This window comes from Perissodus microlepis, chromosome 3 (assembly GCF_051167445.1).
Source record: "Perissodus microlepis isolate ML-2025 ecotype Zambia chromosome 3, ASM5116744v1, whole genome shotgun sequence".
Classification (NCBI taxonomy): Eukaryota; Metazoa; Chordata; class Actinopteri; order Cichliformes; family Cichlidae; genus Perissodus; species Perissodus microlepis.
In genome coordinates this window covers 8,337,123-8,361,110 of record NC_140463.1, presented here as the reverse complement: position 1 = coordinate 8,361,110, position 23,988 = coordinate 8,337,123, and the positions used below count along the sequence as shown (strand labels likewise).

Sequence of the window (23,988 nt, the reverse complement as noted above, 5' to 3'; positions counted from 1 at the left end):
TTAATGTTGGACTAGCCTTTTCTTTGAACTAGAAACTGATCATTTACGAGCTTTCATAGGATCTCAGAAGCATATCTAAAAGTTCAAAGATCTTTTCAAATAACGTGTTCGCCAATACGATTGTTAATTTACAAATTGAACAAAGGCTAATATTTGCTGTGCAAATAAACATTTTTGATAGTCAGGCTCCTTCACTGTCAAAGGAAGAGTTAAGGAGTGGTCAGAGAGAGGAGACCACTCCCCCCAATAAGAATTACTTATAACCTGAACAGAAACTAAACTAAAATTCACTTCTGTCTGATCATCTCACGATGCAGATCCTTGTGCTGATCCTTGGGATTGTGCTGCTCCCTAAAGGCAAGTTTTTGTTCAGTTATCCGTTATTTTAAAGTAAGTGTGTACTCTAATATTCAATGAAACTTTTTTAAATTGCTTTTACAACATGTGTTATTACAACCCAGCAATGTGTCTACTTCCTGTAAACGATTTTTTTTGTTCTTTGTTTGAATCTATTTTAGCCAGTGTTTCATAATTTATCCACACAGTTAATGCAAGAAAACATGATTTAACTCTCTTTTTAAAAATATTTTGTGGTTTATCAGCCTGCCCATTGAAATGCTATGATTGCATACCTGGAACATCTGGAGGCTGCATTGGGACAATAGATTGTCCTTCGTCCTATACTCGCTGTGGTTCAGCCAGAATGAATTCAAAACTGGGTAAAATTTTATTTTATAGTTCTTCTTCTTTTCTTTTTTGACCTTACTGAGTTTACAGTGGTTCCTCTTTGGTTTCAGGTGGTTTGGAAAATAAACGTATGTGGAGAACCTGTTTTACACCTGATCAGTGCTTCAATGGCTCAGTCAACCTTGGATTTTCCCAAGCTGTAATTAACACCATGTGTTGCACCTCTGATCTTTGCAACTCTCAAGATGTCCCTGGTAATTTACACCATGTTTCTGGGTATTGTGGAATAGTATTTCCTGTTGTGATAAATAACTAGATTTTATTAATTATGTGAAAAAAGTTACAAAATGAGGTTTAAGACTATTTATTTTTCACTCACCAAGTTCACTTGATGAGAAAGAATCCAGTATTTGCGTATCTGAAGTTTTTTGGCACTTGATGAAATAATCAATGAAAGAAATATGACATATATTTTTGTGCTTTATAGATTGGAGCATCTCCTCTCCAAATGGGAAAAAGTGCTTCCAGTGTGATGGAAAGGACTGCACCAAAACTCTCACCTGCAATGGAAATGAGGACTACTGCATCTCAGCAGCAGGTAATGGGCCTACAGCATTACGTTTCTGCATGTTTGTTCTTTTCTGCTTAGAGGAACATTCAGTGATTCTTTTTTCAAACTTGTAGTAGAATAATTTTTGTTTTCTCAGTGAAAGCAGGAGGGACAACTACTAAAGTAAAGGGCTGTGCCTCCAAGACGATTTGTTCAAATTCACAAACTGAGCAGCTCTCAACAGTCATTGGAGGAAAAATCAGCTGCTGCCAGGGTGACCTCTGCAACAGTGCCAGCAGTACAACAGCCCACCTCCTGCTTTTTGTGGCCCCGCTGATCTCTTTGGTCTTTTTCTCTTAGCTGATGGGGAAAAAGAGCACAGCACAGTTTTTCTTTAAACCACTTATTTACCAGGAGTTGGATGAAAATATAGTTTCATGAATAACAGTCTTTACTTTTTATCCTTCCTCAAATATTTTAAAATTTGCTCCTTTAATTTCTTTAAGTCCTTTATACATTTATACTGTTTTCTTTAACATTTCTAAAACATTTTGACGTACAAAGTGTGTATACTCATTATTATGTTACTTGAACTCTCCCAGCAGCTTCTATGAATGACACACACATTGATGATGTAGATGTAGAGTCAATGTTCATTTGAATGTGACAGCTTCAGTCTTGGTGACACATCAGATTAACCTGTACTGACATACAACTGTTTTAGCTGATCTTGGCTCTGTAGAAGCTTTAGCACCACTTCTTAAAAGATTTAACTGAGTCTATGTAGATATTTAAGCCTGAAGAATTTTTTGTGCCTTGTGGATTAGAGAAAATCTCAAATAAATTTATACCTGTGCACCCAAGTCTTGTTCTTTTAAGAATCTAAAGATATAAATGTTGTACAATCATTCAATTCTGGAAAATATCAGCGAGATAATTACAAATCTTCAAACATCATCTGGTTCCAGTTGCACAACATGTGTACATAATTATACGTACAGTACAAGCCAAGCAGGGAAAAATAGAGAGAGAGAGAAAAGACGTTTCCACCTCTGCCAAGAGAGAAATTTTAATGAAACTGAAATATCAATCAAATGAACGCAATTAATAAGACAACAATTCAGTTCTTTAAAGAAGTTTTAACACAGTCACTCAGCAAGATCAGGATTAAAAGAATAATGCAACACGGTTGTTATTCTTCTTTAATTGTGGAGATTTCTAATTAGTATGTATTTAAGTATCTAGACCTAGAAAGCACTGCGCTATGGACCACGTGAAGCCTTAGATCTTTGCCCAGTTTGTTGTTTATCTTTGCAAGCAACAGGTGAAAACTACACTGCTACATTTAACACAGAGGTCACATTATGAGTGACTTTGTGTTACACAAATAAAATGGATAATGTCCACATGAAGAATTCTTTAAAATGTCATATGTTACACACTTTGATTAAAAAGAATTAAGCAGCTTTGTGAGTCTGCCTTTACTGTATCTTCTGCAATATATAAAAACATTTTTATACACTTGTACACAGTCTCACACAGCTTTTCTTAGGCGCACTGCATTATGGTGAGTGGCCTGGCTTGTTTCAAACTCAAAACACCGATACTTCTTACAGTGGCATGAATGAAATAAACATAAACAAAAGATGTGATTCCCAGGTCTGAATCCACTGTGATTACAGCCCAGTACAGGTAGAGATCCACCACAGCGCCACGAGGTTTCCACACGAACTGGCAAATTAGCTCTAGCTGCTAATTGGTAGCCTCCTGGCTAATCTACATCACTACCAGTAATATACACTAACCACACATAATGGGAATTAACAGCCAACTTTCGCACATTCCCTGCAACCGTGGGGACTTATCTTTAGACCAAGGTCAAACTATTTACTATTTTTTATCTCTTTACCTGCAAATATATAGACATAGCATATTGTTACACACTTGTAAATGTCTCATTGGAGACTGGCACACACATTATTTTGCAACAACTAAAGAAAATAAAATATTTGAACCATCAGAACATTTTAACCAAATACAATATTGTAAATAAAAGATTACAGGGGCAGGGTGCCTTGTTTTTGTCAATAAAGCATTTCATGTCCTTACAAGTGCTATTTTTTCTCCTGCTTAAAAATTTGGTTAGTGATAGTCCCTGGATAAGCAGAGGAAGATGGATGGATTAAATTTACTTGGTAACTTATCCACAAGGCACTCAGTCATTCAAGTTAGCCAAATCACATTCAAAATATGCAAAGGTTCATGGCTGACCTAGCTTGGTTGATGGCGACTATGCTCCAGCCTCCAGCTTCCACAGGCTCTCAAAGAAGCATTACAGAGATGCACACAGACAGAAAAATCCCCAAAAGCAAGATGACTTAACTTAAAAGTCAGCAATAACTGCTGCTCCTTTTTTTGGTTTTTCTAGGAATTCAAATATTCAAATTCAAGATTTATGGCTCCAGCGTTTGGCTCCAGCCCAGCTTTGCTTTGTATTTAAGTGAGTTCTAGTTATGAGGTTGGGATTTTTGCGTGATGGCCAAACAAACCTTTTAAACACAATCCTCTTTGGTGGCATCTGGTTGCCAAAGAAATGAAGAGCAGCTTGAATCTGCAACTTGAAATGAACTGCTTAAATGTGACTGCCCACTCTATAGAGCTGAGGTGTCAGATTCTGTGTAATATTATGCCACAATCCTGTCAGGAATCAGGATGATTTTGTTGTGTTTTAGATATGTACGCTTTGGAGGGACAAAATAATGTCAGGTCTGTTGGATTAAAAAAATATTTTGTGAGGTCATGCTTATGTGAAACTAGTGGAGAGGTACTTTTCTGCATAATACACACAAACAGTTTGGACACAGCTTTTCATTTTATGGTTCTTCTTTATTTTGTAGATTGTTACTGAAGGCACCAAAACTCTAAATGAACACATGTGTAATTTTGTAGTAAAGAAAAAAGAATGAAATAACTCGAATATGTTTGTTATGTTTATGTTATATTTTTCAAAATAGTCAACCTTTTCTTTGATTACTGCTTTGCACACTCTTGGCACTCTGTTGATGAACTTCATGAGGTATTCACCTGAAATATTATTGTTATTATTATCTTAAAGTGATATTATTATTGCTTCTAGGCTGGACTAATGTAATTCATTATTATCAGGATGTCCTAAAAACTAACTCCAAAGGCTGAGTGAGTTCTGAACAACCAAAAAGCTCAATCAGCAACATCCTCCAGCAGAACTCTATGTATCAGGTCAGTCCTGATGTATGCACAAACATGTTTTAGATGGACTCAGTGGTTTAACATTAAGCGTGTTATTATGAAAGAAAAAAAGTTTTGCTCTGACAGCTTTTCTGAGAGATCTAATAAGATCCCAAACACATTGACCTCTTTGTAGAACATTATTAAATAAGCATATTAAATATTACTGCTGCATAGGTTTAAGGAGTCAATCCTTTTATAGAGATTTTATATTTATATTTTAGACATACTTATCAAATGCTACTGCTGACACTAACAACTAATGAAGGATAAAGACAAACTGGACTCCAGTCTAGCTCTGCTTATCATTGCTGAGTCATTTGTTGTTCTTTGTTTTTGTTACTTTTGGAAGGAACAATTGGAATGTTTATAATTTGCAAGAGTAAATTTATTTGTTTGGTTACTTAATGGAGTAATGAGGAACGGTTTATGAAGATCTGGACTTACATCCATCTAACAGTACATGAGAGGCTCAACAGGTTCTAAGGTGGCTGTTTACAAAATGTTGTATCCTGTGTAAAGATTCTTTACAGTTTTACATTGAGAAACATTATTCTGGAAATATTTAGCCTGTATAAAGTATTAAGGCCACTTTTGAATCACAAAATTTAGAAAAAATCTGGGCGATTCATAACAAGCTGGAGGGTTGGCCCTAAGATTATTAACATTTTAAACACTGGGTTGTGAATAGAAGATGGAAAAACAAAACAACTAAAACAAAGAAAAAAAACTACGTAGCACACAAACTCTGGAAAGGGGACCTTTATGTCACTGAGCACATTATTATGTATGCATTAATAAATAACAACTTAATAAAGACATTACATGCTTAATTTGTTAAGAAGCATGAAGATAGAGTGATCTTTATCCAGAAGTGGAAATTATGCTTGTGGCTAAACCATTGTACCAAAACTTCAACAATCCAGCATTAAACGTATTTATGATGTGTCAGTAAAGAGTGACTTGCACTTCTAGCTTGTGTGTAATGACCCCACAACACTGGACATTATATTTCTTCATTTCCACTTAATACTGTACAGCTGCTGTTATTGTATATATATATTTATATTTCTTCATACATTCTTATATATTTCTATTCTGTGTATTTGTGTATTGTGTATTTTGTTGTACAGTTATTTTATTTTCAACTTTAATTTTTATATTTTATCTCATTCTTTCCCAGTTAAATTTACCCTTCATTCTAATTTGTTGTTGTACAGTTATTTCATTTTTAACTTTAATTTTTATATTTTATTTTATTCCTTCCTAAACTGAATTTAAATTAAATTTATTTATTTATTTATTTATTTATTAAATTGACCCTTTTTAATTTTCATATTTATTTCCTATCTTATTCATAGTCTTTTTTTTCTTTAGGTCACGAGCAGTCGTGTAAGCATTTCACTGCATATCATACTGTGTATGACTGTGTATGTGACAAATAAAATCTGAATTTGATTTGAATTTGAATTTGAATTTGTTTTACATATTCCTCATGTTCTTTAGTTGAGCTTTCCCAGTTTATGTTTTGTTAGTTCCTTCCTGTTCCTTGCCTTCTATTTATGTTTTGTTAAGCCTCTAAAATAAAGGCTCTTCATTTGTTATTCATCTGCCCTTGCCGCTGTGCCTGCATTTGGGTCCAGAATCTCCTCACGCCATGCCGTCTGCCTCATCAGACGTGACTATATGTTTTGGCTGTATCAGTAGATCTAATAAATAAACACATTTATTAGGAGCACGAGCCAAAGAATTTCATAATGGGTAAATGTGACTACACTTTTTATCTGTACATGACAATAAAACTTGAAACTTAAACCTGATATGAAATTTTAAATTAGAAAAAAAACTGAAGTTAACTGAAGTGCAGCCAGCCTGACCAGGAACTACAGTCAGCTTTATACTGACATGCTAACATTCTCTGAGTGTATTTGCTGTCTCTAACAACCAGTTAGCAGTTTGCAGATCAGTAGTAATTACTCTTGCATAGGGTTTTTCCTTGTTTTAAATTTTTTGCACTACTTAAATATTTGTGTATTCTTTCTGATATATCTGTTTCACTTTTTCTTGCTGACCCTTGTGCTGCTGTAACATGTGAATTTCCCCAGTGTGGGATTACTAAAGTCTGTGTCTATGCCAAACCAGAATTTTAAACTGCTTTTCCAATTCGCCTATCAAAATTTCTGATTTACAGTTAAGATTGTGGCATGCGCATATGACATGTTTTCACCATTTGTAAGCCAGAAGAGTGACTGCTCTTGAAGCCTGGTTGTTGCACAATACTAGTACTCTTACTGCCACTACTTCTTGTACTACTAGTACAGCTACTGCTACTGCACAAGGACCTCAGGGGGACATATGGCAACAAGGCTTGGAGGTCAGACACCTAGGGCCTGCAGGGTGGGGATTGGTGCCACATGGTGTTGCAGCTGATAAAGAGCCATAAACTATGCCCATTTTGTTGAAGTGATCACCAGTTTGCTGGGTTTTTTAGAGACACAGATTGAGAGCGATCATGTTCTACATTACTGTTTTTTAATGGATTTTCAGAGCTGTTGATATATGAAGCAGTCTTCATGGAAACATGTCAAGTCTGTTTTTGGGATTGAGTGTTAAATTGTCACAGTTTTAACAAAGCCTGCATTTTCCTGCAATTATACTGGAGAGCAAAGAAAAGTTAGACGATGTTTATCCATCTCTTCCAAAATGTACCTCACAAACATCTGCTGGATCCTGAATTCAACATTCTATCCTATGGAAATGTTAACACTGAATTTTCTACGAATACTGGCCCAAAGGTAAAAGGTGAGAATTCCTCCGGTAAAATCGTTTTTCTTTTTAAATTGTAAAAGCCTTCAGGCACTATGGCAACAGGAATGCAAATATTAAAATGTGACGAAGAAAAGCTTGAAAATAACATTGTCACCCACAAGCACAAAACCAAGAGCCCTAAAATGTGATTAGTTTTGACTTGCTTCTATAACTAAAACATGGTGTAGCTGTTGTGTTGTTTAAGAATGGAGAACGCATTTTTTCAGCGTGGCAGCGTCAGGCCTCACATTTCGGAACAGTTTCTACTGGAGCCTCGCTGCGTCTAGAGACTGGAGATCAGGTGTTTTTATGTCTCTGGGTTAATTTTAAAATATACGACAATCATTTTCACCATTCCACTTTCAGTGGTCTTCTTCTTTTTACCATGTAAAAAGGGAAACGCTTCCTTAAGTTGTCTTCTATTATCCACCAGTTTCTGATGTTTTAAAATGTGCATTAATTCAAAAGGTGGCAATCTAGTTATCTTAAATATCTAAAACCTCATAAATCATTTCTACTTCTAAAAGCAGTTGTTAATAATATTTTTATGTAACGATTTGCAAATCTATTAGTAAAATAATGATTGATAAATTTGATTTTAAAAAATCAAAGTGACTGTCTGATTATTTATTTGCTGTGTATGTGTGTGTTGGAGAGCTGTATTAAAGACTAACACATAACATGTGAAGTTATTATTTTATTGTATTTGCTTCAATTGTCAACATCAGGATATTAAAACCTATGAAAGTTGGTTACATTTAGACAGTTGTGATTACTTACTAAATAAATTACTTTTTAAATGAATTACTGATCACCAGTGTTGGGCAAGTTACTTTGAAAAAGTAATTAATTATAGTTACTAATTAATTCTTCAAAAAATTAACTGAGTAACTGAGTTACAAGATTCTAAAAGTAATTAATTACTAGGAAAAGTAACTATTGCGTTACTTAATAAAAAATGTTTAACCCTCTGGTGTCCAGGGTATAATTGACCATTTTTGACTACTTTTAATTTTACCTCCACATTTCACCTTTAAAAACGTTTTACTTTGCCTTGTTTGGTGTCATTCTTTTCAGCACAACCTCACATGTCTGAATTTACAGTTATGTTTTCATTTTGACATACTGCATTAACACAATTGATCTAAAAGCAGACAAAATACATAAACTCAGAGTAGAAAAAGTTATATTTTTACTGTAAGATCCACAAACTACACACTCCAAACACGCTAAACATCACAAATCTCTCACATCTCAAAACTCGCGCCCTCTCTCTCTTTTTTCCGCTCTTTCTTTCACTCACTCTTTTTCTCTCTTTCTCTCTTGCTGTCACTCCTAAAACTTCGCCCTCTTCCTAAAGAACCAAATGTCATGTTGCCATATCATTTTTTGATTAGTCGACACGTGGCCTATGAACACAATTTAAAAACCTGGTATATATCACCTTGTTGCTTTGTCATCTTGAAGTGGTCACGGCTACTTTATTCTTCCTCAGTCAAACAGCAGCACTCATGCGATTGTTTTGCCCCCTTAACTCCAGGTGTTGTGACAAAAAGTGTTCATCTGCCAGAAAGTGATTACCTGTCTACTTACGTAGACAGCTACTTCTGTGCAACTGATATAAGGTGCAGTAATCTGAACACAGCTTCAAGTGTCTGTTTGTTGAAAAATAGCAACGTGACCGCACCGCATTTTCTTGTTCTTTGTTCTTTTTCTTGTTCGTAATGTTAATGGTAACGCCATTGCAACAATAGAAATAGTAATTAGTTAGATTACTCATTACTGAAAAAGTAACGCCGTTATTAACGCCGGTACTTATAACGCCGTTATTCCCATCACTGCTGATCACTCATTGCCCCATTAAGAATGTAATGAATGATTTAGTCTAACAATTTATCTATTAGTTATCTATTAGTAGCATAATCTGAGGAGTTTGGAAAGAAAAGCGACTGGACTTCTTTAAGTTTCTTAAAGACTTTTGGTAGAAGATTCTTCTTGAGTTCTAAGACCAATTAGTAGAGTATCCCAGGTATTTAAACCCTAGTGGAAGTTGTTCTTTTGGTCGTTGAACCACTATTGATCATGTGCCTCATCAAATGAGGCAAGTCCCTACCCTACAACAAGCTGCCAATATTGGCTGTAGGATGTGGTGGAAACACACCTCTTTCTGCTCCTGTTGGGAAGATCATTAACAAGCTCCTCCATAGCAGGATGATTCTTTTCATAAAAACTGTGTGCTGAGAATCTACTTCAGCTGATGTACCAGCGTAACAGGTTGTAGATTTTCCAGAAAGGGATGATATGTCAGTGGACTGTCCCTGACACTTTCATAGCAATCCGATGTGCCCTCATTGTCAGTCCCATTTTTATTTATATCTTCATTACTGTTGTTCTCACCATCGTTCTCAAACATCAACGGGACTGGACTTTGTGCAGTATAACTATCAACTTGTTCTTCCTGAATTCTCTCATAATGTTCATTATGCTGAGAGTCCGATACATGATGTTCTTCCTTATTTTCCTCAGAGATGTTATCTTCGGCAAACTCTTCTGTTGAGGCTGGAGTGTTCTGGATTCCCAGGTTTACTGACACTTGAGGTTCAGCTACTGTAGGAGTTTCAGATTGAGCTGAAGGCTGTTGTTCCACAGCTGGTTGTGGCAGGTTGTTGTCATAAACCAGTCGTCACAGAAGCAGAGGAGGGCTGCTAAATATTCTTGGTCATGTTGGAATAAGATTTGGGACATTTAAAGAAAGTAGCTTTATGTCCCAAATTACCAGATTTCCAGCACTTAATTGGTGCCTTGGCAAGGGTAGATACCATACCATGCCATGCCATACCACCTTTATTTATAAATCACTTTAACATAAAACCAGGGTTCATAAAGTGCTGTACATAAACAAATAGAATAAACAACAAAATAAATAAATTAAATCAAACATGTTAAACAAATGGAATCTAGATAAGATGTTCAGCACCATCTTTCTGTAAACAAACTTTAAATTTTTGTACACCATATCACTGTCATGGTCCTGGGTGTTACCCAGTGTTTTGTGTTTAATTTATCTTTCTTGGTTATTTTTTATTTATTGTTATAGTTCTCTTGATGTTATATTTGTTGTTCTTGCTTCTAGTTTAAGTTACAAATCAAATTCAAATTCAAATCAAATTCAAATTTTATTTGTCACGTACACAGTCATACACAGTACGATATGCAGTGAAATGCTTAGACAACTGCTCGTGACCTAAAGAAGAAAAGAAAAGGCTATGAATAAGATAGGAAATAAATATGAAAATTAAAAAGGGTAAATTTAACTAGGAAGGAATAAAATAAAATATAAAAATTAAAGTTAAAAATGAAATAACTGTACAACACAAATTAGAATGAAGGGTAAATTTAACTGGGAAAGAATAAGATAAAATATATAAATTAAAGTTGAAAAATAAAATAACTGTACAACAAATACACAATACACAGTATAGTATAGTATAAGAATGTATGAAGAAATATAAATATATATATATATATATATATATATACAATAACGGCAGCTGTACAAGTATTAACTGGAAATGAAGAATATAATGACCAGTGTTGTGCAATCCACATTATTTAGTGTCTTGTGCAGTGCAAATATGCTTAAAGTGATTAAGTGATGAAGTGAAAAACAATGTCCAGAATGTCCAGTGTGTGTGTAAGAACTATATGTGTGGGTCAGTACTGTGTGGTGGTGTGATTGAGAGACCGTATCGCCTGCGGGAAGAAGCTCCTCCTCAGTCTCTCTGTGTTGGTCTTCAGGGAGCGGAATCGCTTTCCTGACCTCAACAGAGAGAACAGTCCGTTGTTGGGATGGCTGAGGTCCTTCACGATCTTCCTGGCCTTGGTCCAGCACCGCCTGCTGTAGATTGAGTGCAGGTCAGGGAGCTCGGAGCGGATGGTGCGCTCAGCTGACCGCACAACCCTCTGTAGAGCTCGTCTGTCCTGCATGGTACTGTTCCCGAACCAGGTTAAGATGTTTCCCGTCAGGATGCTCTCTATGGTGCACGAGTAAAAGTTCCTGAGCACCTTGGAGGGCAGATGGAAGTCTCTCAAGCGTCTGAGGTGGTAGAGACGCTGACGGGCCTTTTTCACCACGGTGTTGATGTGACAGGACCATGACAGGTCCTGCGTGATGTGAACTCCGAGGTATTTGAAGCTGTCCACTCTCTCCACTGGGCACTCGTTGATGACGGGGGTCTGGTAGTTCCTCTCCTGCTTAGTGCTGAAGTCCACTATCAGCTCCTTTGTCTTACTGACGTTTAGAAGGAGGTTGTTCCTCTGGCACCAGTTCTCCAGATTCCTAATCTCCTTCAGGTAGGCCGTCTCGTTGTTATCAGAGATCAGGCCCACCACGACGGTGTCGTCAGCAAACTTGATGATGGTGGTGGAGCTGGTAGTGGCCACACAGTCATATGTGTACAGAGAGTACAGCAGGGGGCTCAGAACACACCCCTGGGGGGCTCCAGTGCTGAGAGTGGTGGAGGCTGAGATATGTCCGCCCATCCTTACTGCCTGTGGTCTGCCAGTTAGGAAGTTGGAGATCCACTGACACATAGATGAGCTGAGTCCCAGATGCTCCAGCTTGGTGGTGAGTGTGGAGGGAATTATGGTATTAAATGCAGAGCTGTAGTCTATGAAGAGCATTTTAACATAATTCCCCCTTCTAGTGTCCAAGTGAGTAAGTGATGTGTGGAGGAGTTGAGAGATGGCATCGTCTGTGGAACGATTTGGACGGTAAGCGAACTGTAGTGGGTCCAGTGTGTCTGGTAGTGAAGAAATGATGAAGTCTCTGACCAGGCGTTCAAAGCACTTCATCACTACTGAGGTGAGGGCTACAGGGCGATAGTCATTGAGAGAAGCAGGGTGGGGTTTCTTCGGGACAGGAACAATGATGGACTCTTTAAAGCATGTGGTGATCACCGACTGAGATAAAGAGATGTTGAATATCTCAGTGAACACAGGAGCTAGCTGGTATGCGCAGTCTCTGAGGATACGACCTGGGATGCCGTCTGGTCCTGCTGCTTTCCTGGTGTTCACTCTCTTGAAGGCTCTCCTTACTTCATGCTCGGAGATGACGAGCACGTTTCCGGTGCTGGCAGTATCTTCCTGTCTGCAGCCGTTAGCGCCGCTAGCACTAGCATCGTTGGAGTCCTTAGCTGCAGCCTCGAAGCGAGCATAGAAAGTGTTCAGCTCGTCTGCCAGAGTCATGGCCGCGTTCGTCATACCGGTTGTTGGTGCTTTATAATCCGTTATTGTCCTTAGTTCCCGCCACAGGCTCCTAGAGTCACTCTGTTGGAGTTGTGACTCTAGTTTCCTCCCATAGCGCTGCTTCGCCTCTTTCACCGCCTTCCGCACATTATATGACGCGGCTTTGTACGGGTCCATGTCCCCCGTCGTGAGTCCCGTGTTGTAGGCAGCGGTGCGGGATCTCAGAGCGTCGCGGATGGTTTTATCCACCCACGGCTTCTGGTTGGGAAACGTTGTGATAGTCTTGGTCTCCATGGTATCATCCGCTAGTTTCCCGATGAATCCCACAACCGCTTCCGTAAACACGTTGACATCATCATCGGAGCTGTTTCTGAACATGTCCCAGTCTGCGTCGTCGAGTGCGTCCTGTAACGCGGCCACCGATTGATCCGTCCAGCGCGCAACCTTCCTCTGAACCGGAACTTCCTGTTTCAGCCTTTGTTTGTATTTTGGCATGAGGAAGATGGCGGCGTGATCGGATTTGCCAAACGGAGGGCGTTACTGTGTCTTCCCTGTTTTCCATGTGTCATATTCATTCAGTTTTTGTGAATTGTCTCATGTTTCCTGTTTTACTTTGATAGTTCCAGTCCTGCGTACAGTGTATCTAGTTTTGCTTCCCCTTGTCTTGTAATCTTTGATTATTTCCGGCTGTGCTTTCCTCCTGTGTCAAATTCCCTTGTAATCCCTCAATGTATTTAAGCCCCGTGTTTTCCTTGCTCTGTGTTGCATCATACCCTCATTATGCTGTGTGTTCTCCCGTTGTGGTCCTACAATAAAGCTGCCTTTTCAGTTAAATTCCTATATGAGAGTCCTGCATTTGGGTCCGTCCTCCTGCCAGCCACACAGCGAACTGCGACAATCACAGACATTTATCTACCGGCTTGACTGGCGGCTGCAAAACATTGCAAGATAATCTTGGTCAGGTATTCTTCCAGTCCACTACTTTACCACGAGTGTTGTTATATCAATTTAATTATCCCACAAGGGGAAATTTGGGTGTAACAGCAGCAAGAAAACACATATACAAACAAACAGTACACAAGACACAGAACAGAAACATACACAATTTTTACATATTTACATGAAGGACAATGGTTACCAAAAACTGAGTACCATACTGTTGTTAAATTAAATAAAATTAAATACAAATAAGAGGCAACCCTGGTTAGTAGTGATGTGACGTTCTGTATCGAGGCTTCGAAGCTTGTGTCGAGTAATGGAGGGGGCGTTTCCGCGATGCGCGTATCGAGGCTTGCTTCATTTATGGGAGGAGCTGAAAATGATGACGTCCGAAGCCTCGCTGCCCGGCTGTACCACGTGACTGGTTCATGAAGTGGTTCAAACTTTGCCGCGAGCTATGACAGAGATATAAACCCCTCAGACTTCATTCAAAATGTGGGTGTTTGATGGAGAGTTGCGGTTAGTGAGAGTTTGGAGACAGTTTGGAGGTTTATGAGAGTGAGGAGAGAAAGTCAGGAGAGAATGGAGCCAGCTAAGAAGAGGAGGATGTCCTCCCCTGTGTGGGAACATTTTGATCTTATTCCTCCCAACAAGGTATGTAAATTTCTACAGAAGATGTATTTTCATAATACTGATGGTGCAATACAATTTATGTTAAGCAGCTTTACTTTTGTACAAGGTGAAGTGTTTGCTATGTGCCAGGGAGCTGGGATATAACAACAACACCTCATCCATGCTTAGGCACTACAGAGCTTTGCATGAGAATAAGGGGAACACCGATTGTGGCCCAAGACCAGGTGAGCCATCAAATGCCATGATAATATAGCATGCCGTAATGTTACTAAATGATATAACAATATTATACAACTGTAATAAGTTACGTGTGTGATATTTATATTTGTGCTTTGTTTTTATTGTCTTTCCTCAGGAGAACAATCTCAAATAGATGAAGACCTGGTTAGCATGGTGATTGAGCACTCCCAGCCATTTAGCATTGTGGAGGACAAAGGATTTAAAAGATTTGTTAAATCATTAAATCCTAGCTATGTTCTCCCCACTAAAAAGGCCATAAAAGCAGTGGAAATTTAGTTTTTACAGAGTAAAATGCGAACAGGCAGGACTGAGGCTCAAAGCCTCAGTATGTAGCTGTCCATACCTCAACGTTACAAAAGCACAACCACTGTCCACACCCCAACCACACCTCACCTCACAGTAAATGATCATTTCCATTTTAAGCATTTCCAAATAATCATTTTCCATACTGCCAGTATAAATATACACAGTGTACTGCCATCACTACAATATACATGTTTTACACACTCCTTTTGTTATTGACATTTACAGGCTGTGTGCAAAAGGCCACACTCTTCAAATTCATGCCAACTAATATTTTTACGTCCAGTAGGTGTCCTACTAGAGCAAATGAAGCTTCAAGAAGCTTTGCGCTGGGGTGAACCAATTGGATGAAAAGCTTCAGTGCTTCATGAAGCTTCATCTGCCCATCACTACTGGTTAGTGTGAATCGGTTGATAAAATAGTGCAAGTTACAGCGCAGATGTAAACATCTATGTTTGTTGGGAGCAGTTCTGATTGTACAGTCTGACAGCTGCAGGGAGGAAGGACCTGCGGAAACGTTCCTTCATGCATCGAGGATGCAGCAGTCTCTCACTGAAGGAGCTCTGCAGTTCAGCAACATTTACATGCATGGGGTGGGAGACTCTGTCCATCAGAGATGTTATTTTGGCCAGAGTCCTTCTGTCTCCCACCACCTGCACTGGGTCCAGGGTGCATCCCAGAACAGAGCTGGCCTTCCTGATGAGTTTATCCAACCTCTTCCTCTCAGCTGCCGATAAACTGCTGCTCCAACATACAACACTGTAAAAAATGACAGATGCCACCACAGAGTCATACAAGATCTTTAAAAGTGCTCCCTGGACTCCAAATGACCTCAGCCGCCTCAGCAGGTAGAGTCTGCTCTGACCCTTCCTGTAAAGAGCATCATCCCTGTACTTATACTTTGGTGTTGCTCTCTCATGACATTTTCATTATTCTCATCACTGCTTAAAACAACACACATCTCTGTCTGTGAAGGTTCTCAGTCATCCAGGTCATCATAGTCAAAGGAGCTTGCAAAGAAAAGCATCTGGACTTCTTTAAGTTACTTGAAGACGTTTCACCTCTCATCCAAGAAGCTTCTTCAGTTCTAAGGTCAAATGGTGGGGATCAGCACATCAGCACCGTATCTTGGGGAGTCCCAGATTTAAACCTAGTGGGAGTTTCCCCCCACAGAGGGACAAAAGGACCCCCTGATGATCCTCTAATCGCCTGAGCCAAGGTTTCACACCTTGACACATGTAGCTCAGTGACAGCACTGTCTCTCTCTGCCTCTCTGTCTACATGGCTGTGAACAAAAATATAAACACTGAGGCTTCAAAATGCAGCATCTACAACACTGTCACTCTGCCTCCACCATGGAGACTGATCTCCATGGTGATGAGTACAATTGGCAGCTGAAATTGTTGTGAACTTCTCCATGAGTCATATTTCCTGTTTCAGAGCTGCTGATTGGCTCTTTGGGCCCTTTACCTTCAGGAGGTCATGGACGAAGCACTGAAGTCGTTTATCACGTAAAAAATATTTTTAGTATATAATAATTAGATAAATAATAAAATATTAATAAAAACTGGAGGGTTATTTTATAACTTAGATTTTAAGCTATTTATGCCTTTTTTGCTGCTCTTTTTTAAACGTATTCCCTTTAAACTGTATTTATTCTTTTTAAAATATATTGGTTATTGCACTGTAGAGGCTGGTGAGAAACAGTATTTTGTTTCAGGCTGTGTAACACGAAATGACAATAACCAATAAAGTCTTGAGAGCTGCTGGCACAGTTTGGAGGTGTTCTGCCCCCTGCTGGACACACAGAGCTACAACATGAGGATCAGAGGAGGCTGGTGCTGCTTCACGTTTACACACAAGGAGGTCAAAATATTTAAAAACAGAGATTGTTTTTAAACCTGTAAAGGGGGAAATCCCGACGAACCAATCCACAGCCAGAAAAGAAGACTAACTCTGTGCTGCTCCAATCAGGAATCAGCTCTGTTACTGTGTGAGTGTGTAAAGTCACAGAGTAACTGGTTTCAAATGTATCTATAAAGTTTATTCACATTTTATTTAGGCTTCAAAAAACAGTCCAAGTTTATTTCTTTGGACTTTGTTCACTTAGTGCCACCTGGAGGACAGTCAGCTCCCTGCAGCAGCTCTGGAGGACTGTTAACTGATGAAGAGCTCGGACTGCACAGCCTGCTTCATCACTGACTTCTTTAAATAAACATGACCACGATCAGTCGCAGCACCTCAGACAAACATTTGTTACACAGCAGCCGCCTTCACACCGACTGAGCTCCATCACAGCTTCAGAGCTCAGCTTACTAAAGTCCAAAGTTTATTTCCTCTCAGGTTTCTTACTTTCAGTAAAGTTTCTTTTAGAGCCCTGACCAGCATCCTGCAGCATCTGGAGCAGCTGTGTGGTGCTGTCATGGCAATAAGGATCCAAATCTGTGGGGATGTTTCCAGCAGGGGTTATAACCTGCAGTCAGCAAGGTGCACCTAATAAAGTGGCAGTGTTTATGTCACAGTGCAGCACCATCAGAAAACGGTGGTTTACATCTCTGTTACAGGAAACCTGAAGAGTTAAAACACAAGAGAAGAAAATCTAAACGTTACACAAAGAACATAAAAGAACTAAACTTCATAAAAACTTCACAAATGATGCTTTAAATGAAAAATAAATCCCTGTAAATAATTCAACAGGTCACATATTAGAACCACCTTAACTAAAACTGTAGCCGGTCACTGTGGTTTGTCCCAGCAGCTCTTAGGAAACAAACTGCTAACTTCAGTGTCAGCACACACTGTTAGTAAACTATGCAACACTGAATTCAGGTTTCAGTTGTGTTAAGTTGTGAAGTTGTGATTAAAGTGTTCTTACTGACACAGGTAGGATGGTCAGGCGTCCTCTGTTCCTTCACCGTTCATGAACTGTCACTTATAAAATGCTGCCAAACATCAACTACACTCAATAACTAAACGTGTGCAGGTTAAAGTGATGGACGCCCAGATCTGCACTCCAAATACAAACAGACTAAAGGTGTTTCCTTCAGAAACAAAGACAATATTTACAAAGATCTCACAGGTAAATTGTGAGCGATCACAGCAGCATCTCATCCTGACTAACAGCTTTTAGATGCAGGGAGAGCGTCGTGGTTCAGAGGTGGTTCAGCAGATGATGAAGGCCTTTCTGTTGCATTGTGTAGTGCTGTGGATGCCATGATGGTTGACTGGGTCTGGTTCTACTGAACTCACAAACACTTCTGAGGTATTTACACCTGAAGCCTCATTGAATGTGAGTCAGAAACAAACGGCTCACCTGTGATTAATGGATGTTTCCCTGCATTTATATTTTCACACAGTTTATTTCTTACAGCAGGAAAACTGAACAGAATGTATGTAAGAGGTTAGAGTGAGGATGACGTCACTTAATACATGTTTGTCTGTTTTGATGATGAAGGACTTCTTCAGCTCTGTAAACAGCTACACTTGAGAGGACAGAGGTGATTTCATGGATAAATAACAATGTGTTTATCAGCTTTCATCATCGCAGTGCAGACATGACGTCAGATCTATCAAAGTGAAGGCCGTCTCTCTGATGACGTCACAGAGCAGAGTCGTTCTGTCCAATAAAGGATCTCAGATCAGCTGCTGCCATCTTGTGGCCACAGTTGGTTACTGTCTCTGAAAGTTGTCTCATGTTTCCTGTTTTCCTGTTGTCAATGGAAAATTGTACTTAGTAGTCAGTATAAGCTTTTAATGATATAAGTTTGCATATGGTAGAATACTGCATGTAATCATTTGTGTTTAGAAGTATATAGTTGGTGGCATATTGAAAAAATGTCTCATCCTAGGAGGTCTGTAACATTCCAGGGTGTTCTGGCGTTCACCCCCACATCCTAGGAGTATGGGAGAGGTCGTACCTTGTTTTATTGTTTTACGGTAGGATTAACGTAGCTATGTCTGTCTCAGTCTAAGTGCCTTTTGTTTAGATGAACTGCTGGACTTCCAGACCAGCAGGTTTAGGGAAGGTCTGTTTGATGTGGGGAAAATTCCTCGCCTTTGTATGGCTTCACTGTGTTATCTAGGGTGAACCATCTAGGGTGTGGGGGAGACTACCCTCTTTATGACCAAGGATGTTCCTCCTGTGCTTTTATGTTATATGACCAGCAGGATCACACACACACACACACACACACACACACACACACACGCACACACACACACGCACGCACACACACACACACGCACACACACACACGTACACCTCCACATTCCAATGTAAGGAACAAGCGTATAAATAAAGACCAGGGCAGTCCTCAGTGCGAGTCTCAGTTCTGGAGGCTGCCCTTGCTAGAAAGAAGTTCTGTGTGTTTCTCTTCTCTGATTCTCTACTGAGAAGTGTTTTAGAGTATATCTCTTAACACCTGTTAACAAAGGCTGGAGCTCATCATGCTGAGAGGGCAGCAGCATTTTTTGGCTCTTCACACATGTTCATTATATTCTGATGATCCTGGATGGAGACAAACTACAGATAAGTGTGTTCAGCCCAACTAGTTTATCTCATTACAGCAGTTTGATGTTTCCTTTTGAATCCCCCTGAAGATCCTGACAGTGAAGCACGTACATAATACTCCAGCCTTTCAACTCTGAGCTTATTTAGTTCTATTAATACACTGAAATCTCATTTGTGTCATGAAGAAAGTCTTTAATCAAACAGAATTCAAAGATCAGAAACATTTCATATATGGAGTTAAACATGAATCATTGTTTCAACAACATATTTATTGTTGTCATAAACAGACAAGAAGACAACAACAAACTGCTCCTCCCATTCAACACATGTCAGTCCATATCCCAGCAAACTAAACCATCTCCATTTACACATCAAATAGAAACATGAATCACTTGTAATGATTAGAAACTTGATAGAATTTCAAATCTAGTTTGGGGAGTCATTCAGTGAGAAACAGTGAAATGATTTTCCATGTGAAAAGGTGGACAGCAGAAACAGAAAGAAACATGAGAACTAAAAGAGAAACAAAGAGCTTTGGAACAACGAGGCAGCAGGAGGACAGCTGCAGTTTAACAGCTTCAACTCACTGACAGGAAACAACATTAGAAATATCATCATCCTCAACTCATCTGCTGCACTGACACTGACACCTTCAACGGACACACCTTCAATTTACCAGCAGTTTGAATGTATGGAAACATCCTGTGAGTGAAAGTGTGTGTGAAGGTGTGTATGTGTGTGTTAGTATCAGGATCAGAGAACGACAGCTTTCCTCTGTTCCAGTCCAGATTCACTCTGATCCTCTGGAGCTTCTTCTCTACTGAGAGATCAGATTCTGCTGATGGTGAGAGTGCTGAGTATTTACCTTCATCAAACCATATTATCCATAATCCAGACCATATGTCTCCCTTCCTCTGCACAGACTCTGCTAACACACCCAGGAACCAGGTTGTACTGTCTCCAACATCAACATCCCAGCTGTGAGTCCCTGAGTTAAAGCCCTCAGAGCCCAGGACAGAGCAGTAATAATCAAACCTCTCTGGATTATCAGGAAGCTGCTGCCTCTCTCCTTCTCTCACACTGGTCAGATCTTCAGACAGGATGAGTTGTGGATGAGCAGTGTTTGGGTCCAGAATGAGAGGAGTGTAGGAGACCATGTCCTTCATGTTGTTCCAGATGTTGAAGGTCAGGTTGCCCAGGTGTTTGGCCTGGTCTATCAGAGCTCCTGAGGGCAGCTGTGGCTCATCCAGCAGGGGGCAGCGCTGGACTCTTTCCACTGCAGCCTTGTAGTTGTGCAGGAATGAGACGTCTTCAGCTCTCAGCTCCTCCTCTGTGGCTCTGACTGTGTCTGAAAGAGCTGCTATCTCTCTGCTCAGAGCCTCCATCTTCTCCTTCATCATCCCACTCTTCTGCTCCTCTTCCTCCTTCAGTGCAGCCAGCCTGGCCTCCTCTTCCTCTGCTAGAAACTGCTGAAGCTTCTTAAACTGCTCCTTAATCTGCCTCTCTGTGTGTCGGGCCTGGACCTTAATGTGTTCTGCTGTTTGATCAAACTTCATTTGAACTCGTTTACAAACCTTTAACTTCTTCTTTAAGGGCTCCAGAGTTTCCTGAAGTTCCTTCTTGTGTTGTTGTGCAGCTTCATCGATGGGTCTGAATCTGTGATTGGTGTGTTTTTCTGAGTCTCTGCAGACGACACACACTGGCTGCTGATGGTCCAGACAGAAGAGTTTGAGTTTCTCAGAGTGCAGACTGCAGAGAGCCTCTGAAGCTCTCTGATCTCTCTCCTGTAAGAACGACTCACACAGGTTCTTTAAAGCTCGGTTTAAAGGTGGATCATAAACTGATATTTTATTACAAACTGGACACTCGTGTGTTGTTCTCTCTCTCCACCATCTCTTCAGACAGTCTTTACAGAAGCTGTGGCTACATGACAGAATAACAGGATCTCTGAAGACCTCCTGACAGACCGGACAGCAGAGATCCTCCTCTGATCTGGAAGCCATTGAGTCTGTGAGTGAAGCTGAAAACAGCAGACAGGAAGTACAGTCAGTCCTGGCTCCCCTCCCTCCTCTACCACCTTCACTGAAACTTCCTTTGAGTCGTGTTTTTGCTCAAACTCACATTCAGTGTGTGGAGCGTCAGCAGCTTGAAGCAGCAGTGTTGGAGTTTTCCACTTTTCTCTCCTGTAGCTGGACTCACTCAGAGGAAGCTGCTAGTTTGGTCTGAGCTCAGTCTGATCGTCTGTGCGTCTCTCTTTACTGAGGACGAGGAACTTCCTGTTTCCTGGTTTGTCACATTTGAGTGACGTGAGGGGAGGAGAAAAATGTTGCTGTTTGACTTTTAACTAAGGTGTGTTTCAATCCTGCCTGCAGCTCAAAAGCTGTAAAACAGGTTTTGTGTCTTTTCACCTCCACAGGTCACAACATGAAACCTGTTGTGAAGTTTATAAAATAAAGTGTCACTCGGTGGTGCAGCTGTTTGTCAGCTTCTATTTTAGACTTTGTTCTAGTTCTTGTTCAGGTTCCCAGCAGTGGGAGTGTAATGCAGTCACACACACACAGGTGGTGTTAAAGTGGATTCACTTTGTTACAGACAGTGGTGTTATTTCTTGTAACTAAGGGTGTGTTTCACTCCAAAGTTCAGACATTAACCCACCAGAAGTTGTAAAAGTTACTAATAAAGAGCTTTTATCTCATTTCACATGCAGGTCAGAGCATGAAAGCTGTGATGCAGCAGTTTGAGAGAAATTGCTGCTGATATAAAATATTTTTTGTGGTTTTACAAAATATATAAAAGAGCAGAAAGAAAAGAAATAAGTGTAAAGAGTGCAGCAAAATGCATGTTTTAGTGTGAGTTGGTTCATCTGATCTGGTTGTGTAAAAGTCACTGCATGACACTGAGTGTTACTTTTGTGTTACTGACACTCATCTCTGACTCAGAGAAACGATTTCTCCCCTGTGATGTTCACACAGTGGTGAGTTACATGTGTGTGGAATTTTTACTGTTTTATAGAATTAAACTTTCTCTTACTTTCCTTTTTCTGTTATTTAGTAAAAAATCTTTCAAAGAAATAATGAATTCTCCACATGTGTTTGAAGGTTGCTGATACGTTCATCTAGCACAGACCTATTGCTGGAACGCCAAGACAATTCTACTACAATGGCAAAAACAAGACGCAAGTCACCAGAGCTCTTTGTGTTGCTCGTGCATGAGGGAGAGAACTGTGACGACCATCATTCCCTCCAAGTAAGCAAATGAATGTTAATAGTCAAACATAGAAATTAACATTTGCAAAATCATTCCAGCTTTGTGGTGCATCTCCTCCAGGTGTGTAAATCACACATGCAGAGTGGTTTGAGTTCCTCAGAGCTTCATAAATGTCTAGGGATGGGTATCGTTTAGGTTTTATCCGATACCGGTGCCAAACCGGTACTTTTGAAACGGTGCCGGTGCTTAAACGGTGCTCAAACCGGTGCTTAAAGAATGGAGAACACAAAATTGGTCCAAAAACCTCTCATGTTCAGCTGGTTTTTTTTTGTAAAAAGATAACAATTTTAGCCTTTTCTGCAGCTATGGGGCATATATGGTATCACTCTTGGCTGGAAGCAGTGCTTAAACAATGGAAAAAACACAAACTTTGTCCAAAAACCTCTCATGTTTAGCTGTTTTCCACTTTTTCTTTGGTCATTTTAGCCTTTTTGGCCAGGGTGAAGAGAGTATCTACCATCAAACAAGAAAACAGCCGCATGTAACTACGACGGTGTTTGCTAGTTCACCTTACATGCATTAATGTAATAACGTGGTTAGCCTACTCAACGTAAATTACACACGAACAACATTAAGCTACTCACGCAGAGAAGAACGGCTGCTGCTGCCATCATCATCCGTCATCATTTCTGCTACACTGGCAGGGCTAGGGGCCAGGACTCTCCTCTTCGGGTTTTTGGGGGATGTTGCTAACTCCGGGTCTGATAACAGGCACCACACCCGCAGTAGATGTGCTCGGTGTGAGGTCTCGCAGCAAGCTATCAAATACGGCGCATTTTTTGGCTTTTAAAAAAAACGCTATTCCTCGCCAGGTGTTTCATCGGATTTGAGGTGTTACCTCCTTTGACAGTATCACAGTATCAACTTAAAGCACTTGTTGCAGGCTGCTGAGTTTGCATCTTTTGCTGTGAAGTACAGCCAGACTTTTTCGTCTTGGGCATTTTTAATCTGTAGCTCTGCTCTAAAAGAACGTACGTACCTGGACCCGCCTACTATCCTCGGAAACGTAAAATGATTGGCTAGAATCTAAAGTGTATCACAGCTCAGGGAAAAAAAAGCACCGAAATAAAGCACCGAAATGTGCGCTGCTTTTCGGTCTGGTTACTACCGTTTATGTCAGAACCGGTGCCATCATGGCACCGGATACCGGTACCCATCCCTATAAATGTGTCTTCCAGTTGTTTCTATCACTGTCCATATGACCAGATTCCAAATGTATGCAGACATGAGTATAACAAACATACCAGTTAGTTTTGCTGTTTTTCAATGTGGCTTTCAGTTATCTTCAAGGCTGCAGGCCTTTGTCAGCACTCCTTTTTTATGGCCTCTATCAACCCTCATCACCTCATTTCATGCATTCTTCCTGTGGGGGGATACTTATGACTCCTCTATTGTCCTTTCATCTCTGCAGAAAACCTTTTTTGGAAAGGGTATTGGATTCAATTATTTTACTGCTGTTATAACCCCACCTGTTGAGTCACTTCAGCAGTCTTGTTCATGATGCAAATGACAACAACAATGACACAAAGGAAGACCC

At 40.0% G+C, this 23,988-nt stretch overlaps 2 protein-coding genes across 2 annotated transcripts; one reads left to right on the top strand and one right to left on the bottom strand.

Moving 5' to 3' along the window:
- The first annotated feature begins 299 nt into the window (after positions 1-299).
- On the top strand, positions 300-2,088 carry LOC146389748 (phospholipase A2 inhibitor and Ly6/PLAUR domain-containing protein-like). Its single transcript, XM_084914036.1, has 5 exons — positions 300-357; positions 603-719; positions 798-941; positions 1,175-1,285; positions 1,395-2,088. Exons 1-5 carry the CDS (start codon positions 312-314, stop codon positions 1,595-1,597), a joined length of 621 nt encoding a protein of 206 aa, XP_084770162.1. The 5' UTR covers positions 300-311; the 3' UTR covers positions 1,598-2,088.
- A 17,344-nt stretch (positions 2,089-19,432) lies between these two features.
- On the bottom strand, positions 19,433-22,099 carry LOC146389747 (nuclear factor 7, brain-like). The gene has a single exon (XM_084912966.1). The coding sequence runs from the start codon at positions 21,185-21,187 to the stop codon at positions 19,805-19,807; it is 1,383 nt and encodes a 460-aa protein (XP_084769092.1). The 5' UTR covers positions 21,188-22,099; the 3' UTR covers positions 19,433-19,804.
- Positions 22,100-23,988: the final 1,889 nt, after the last annotated feature.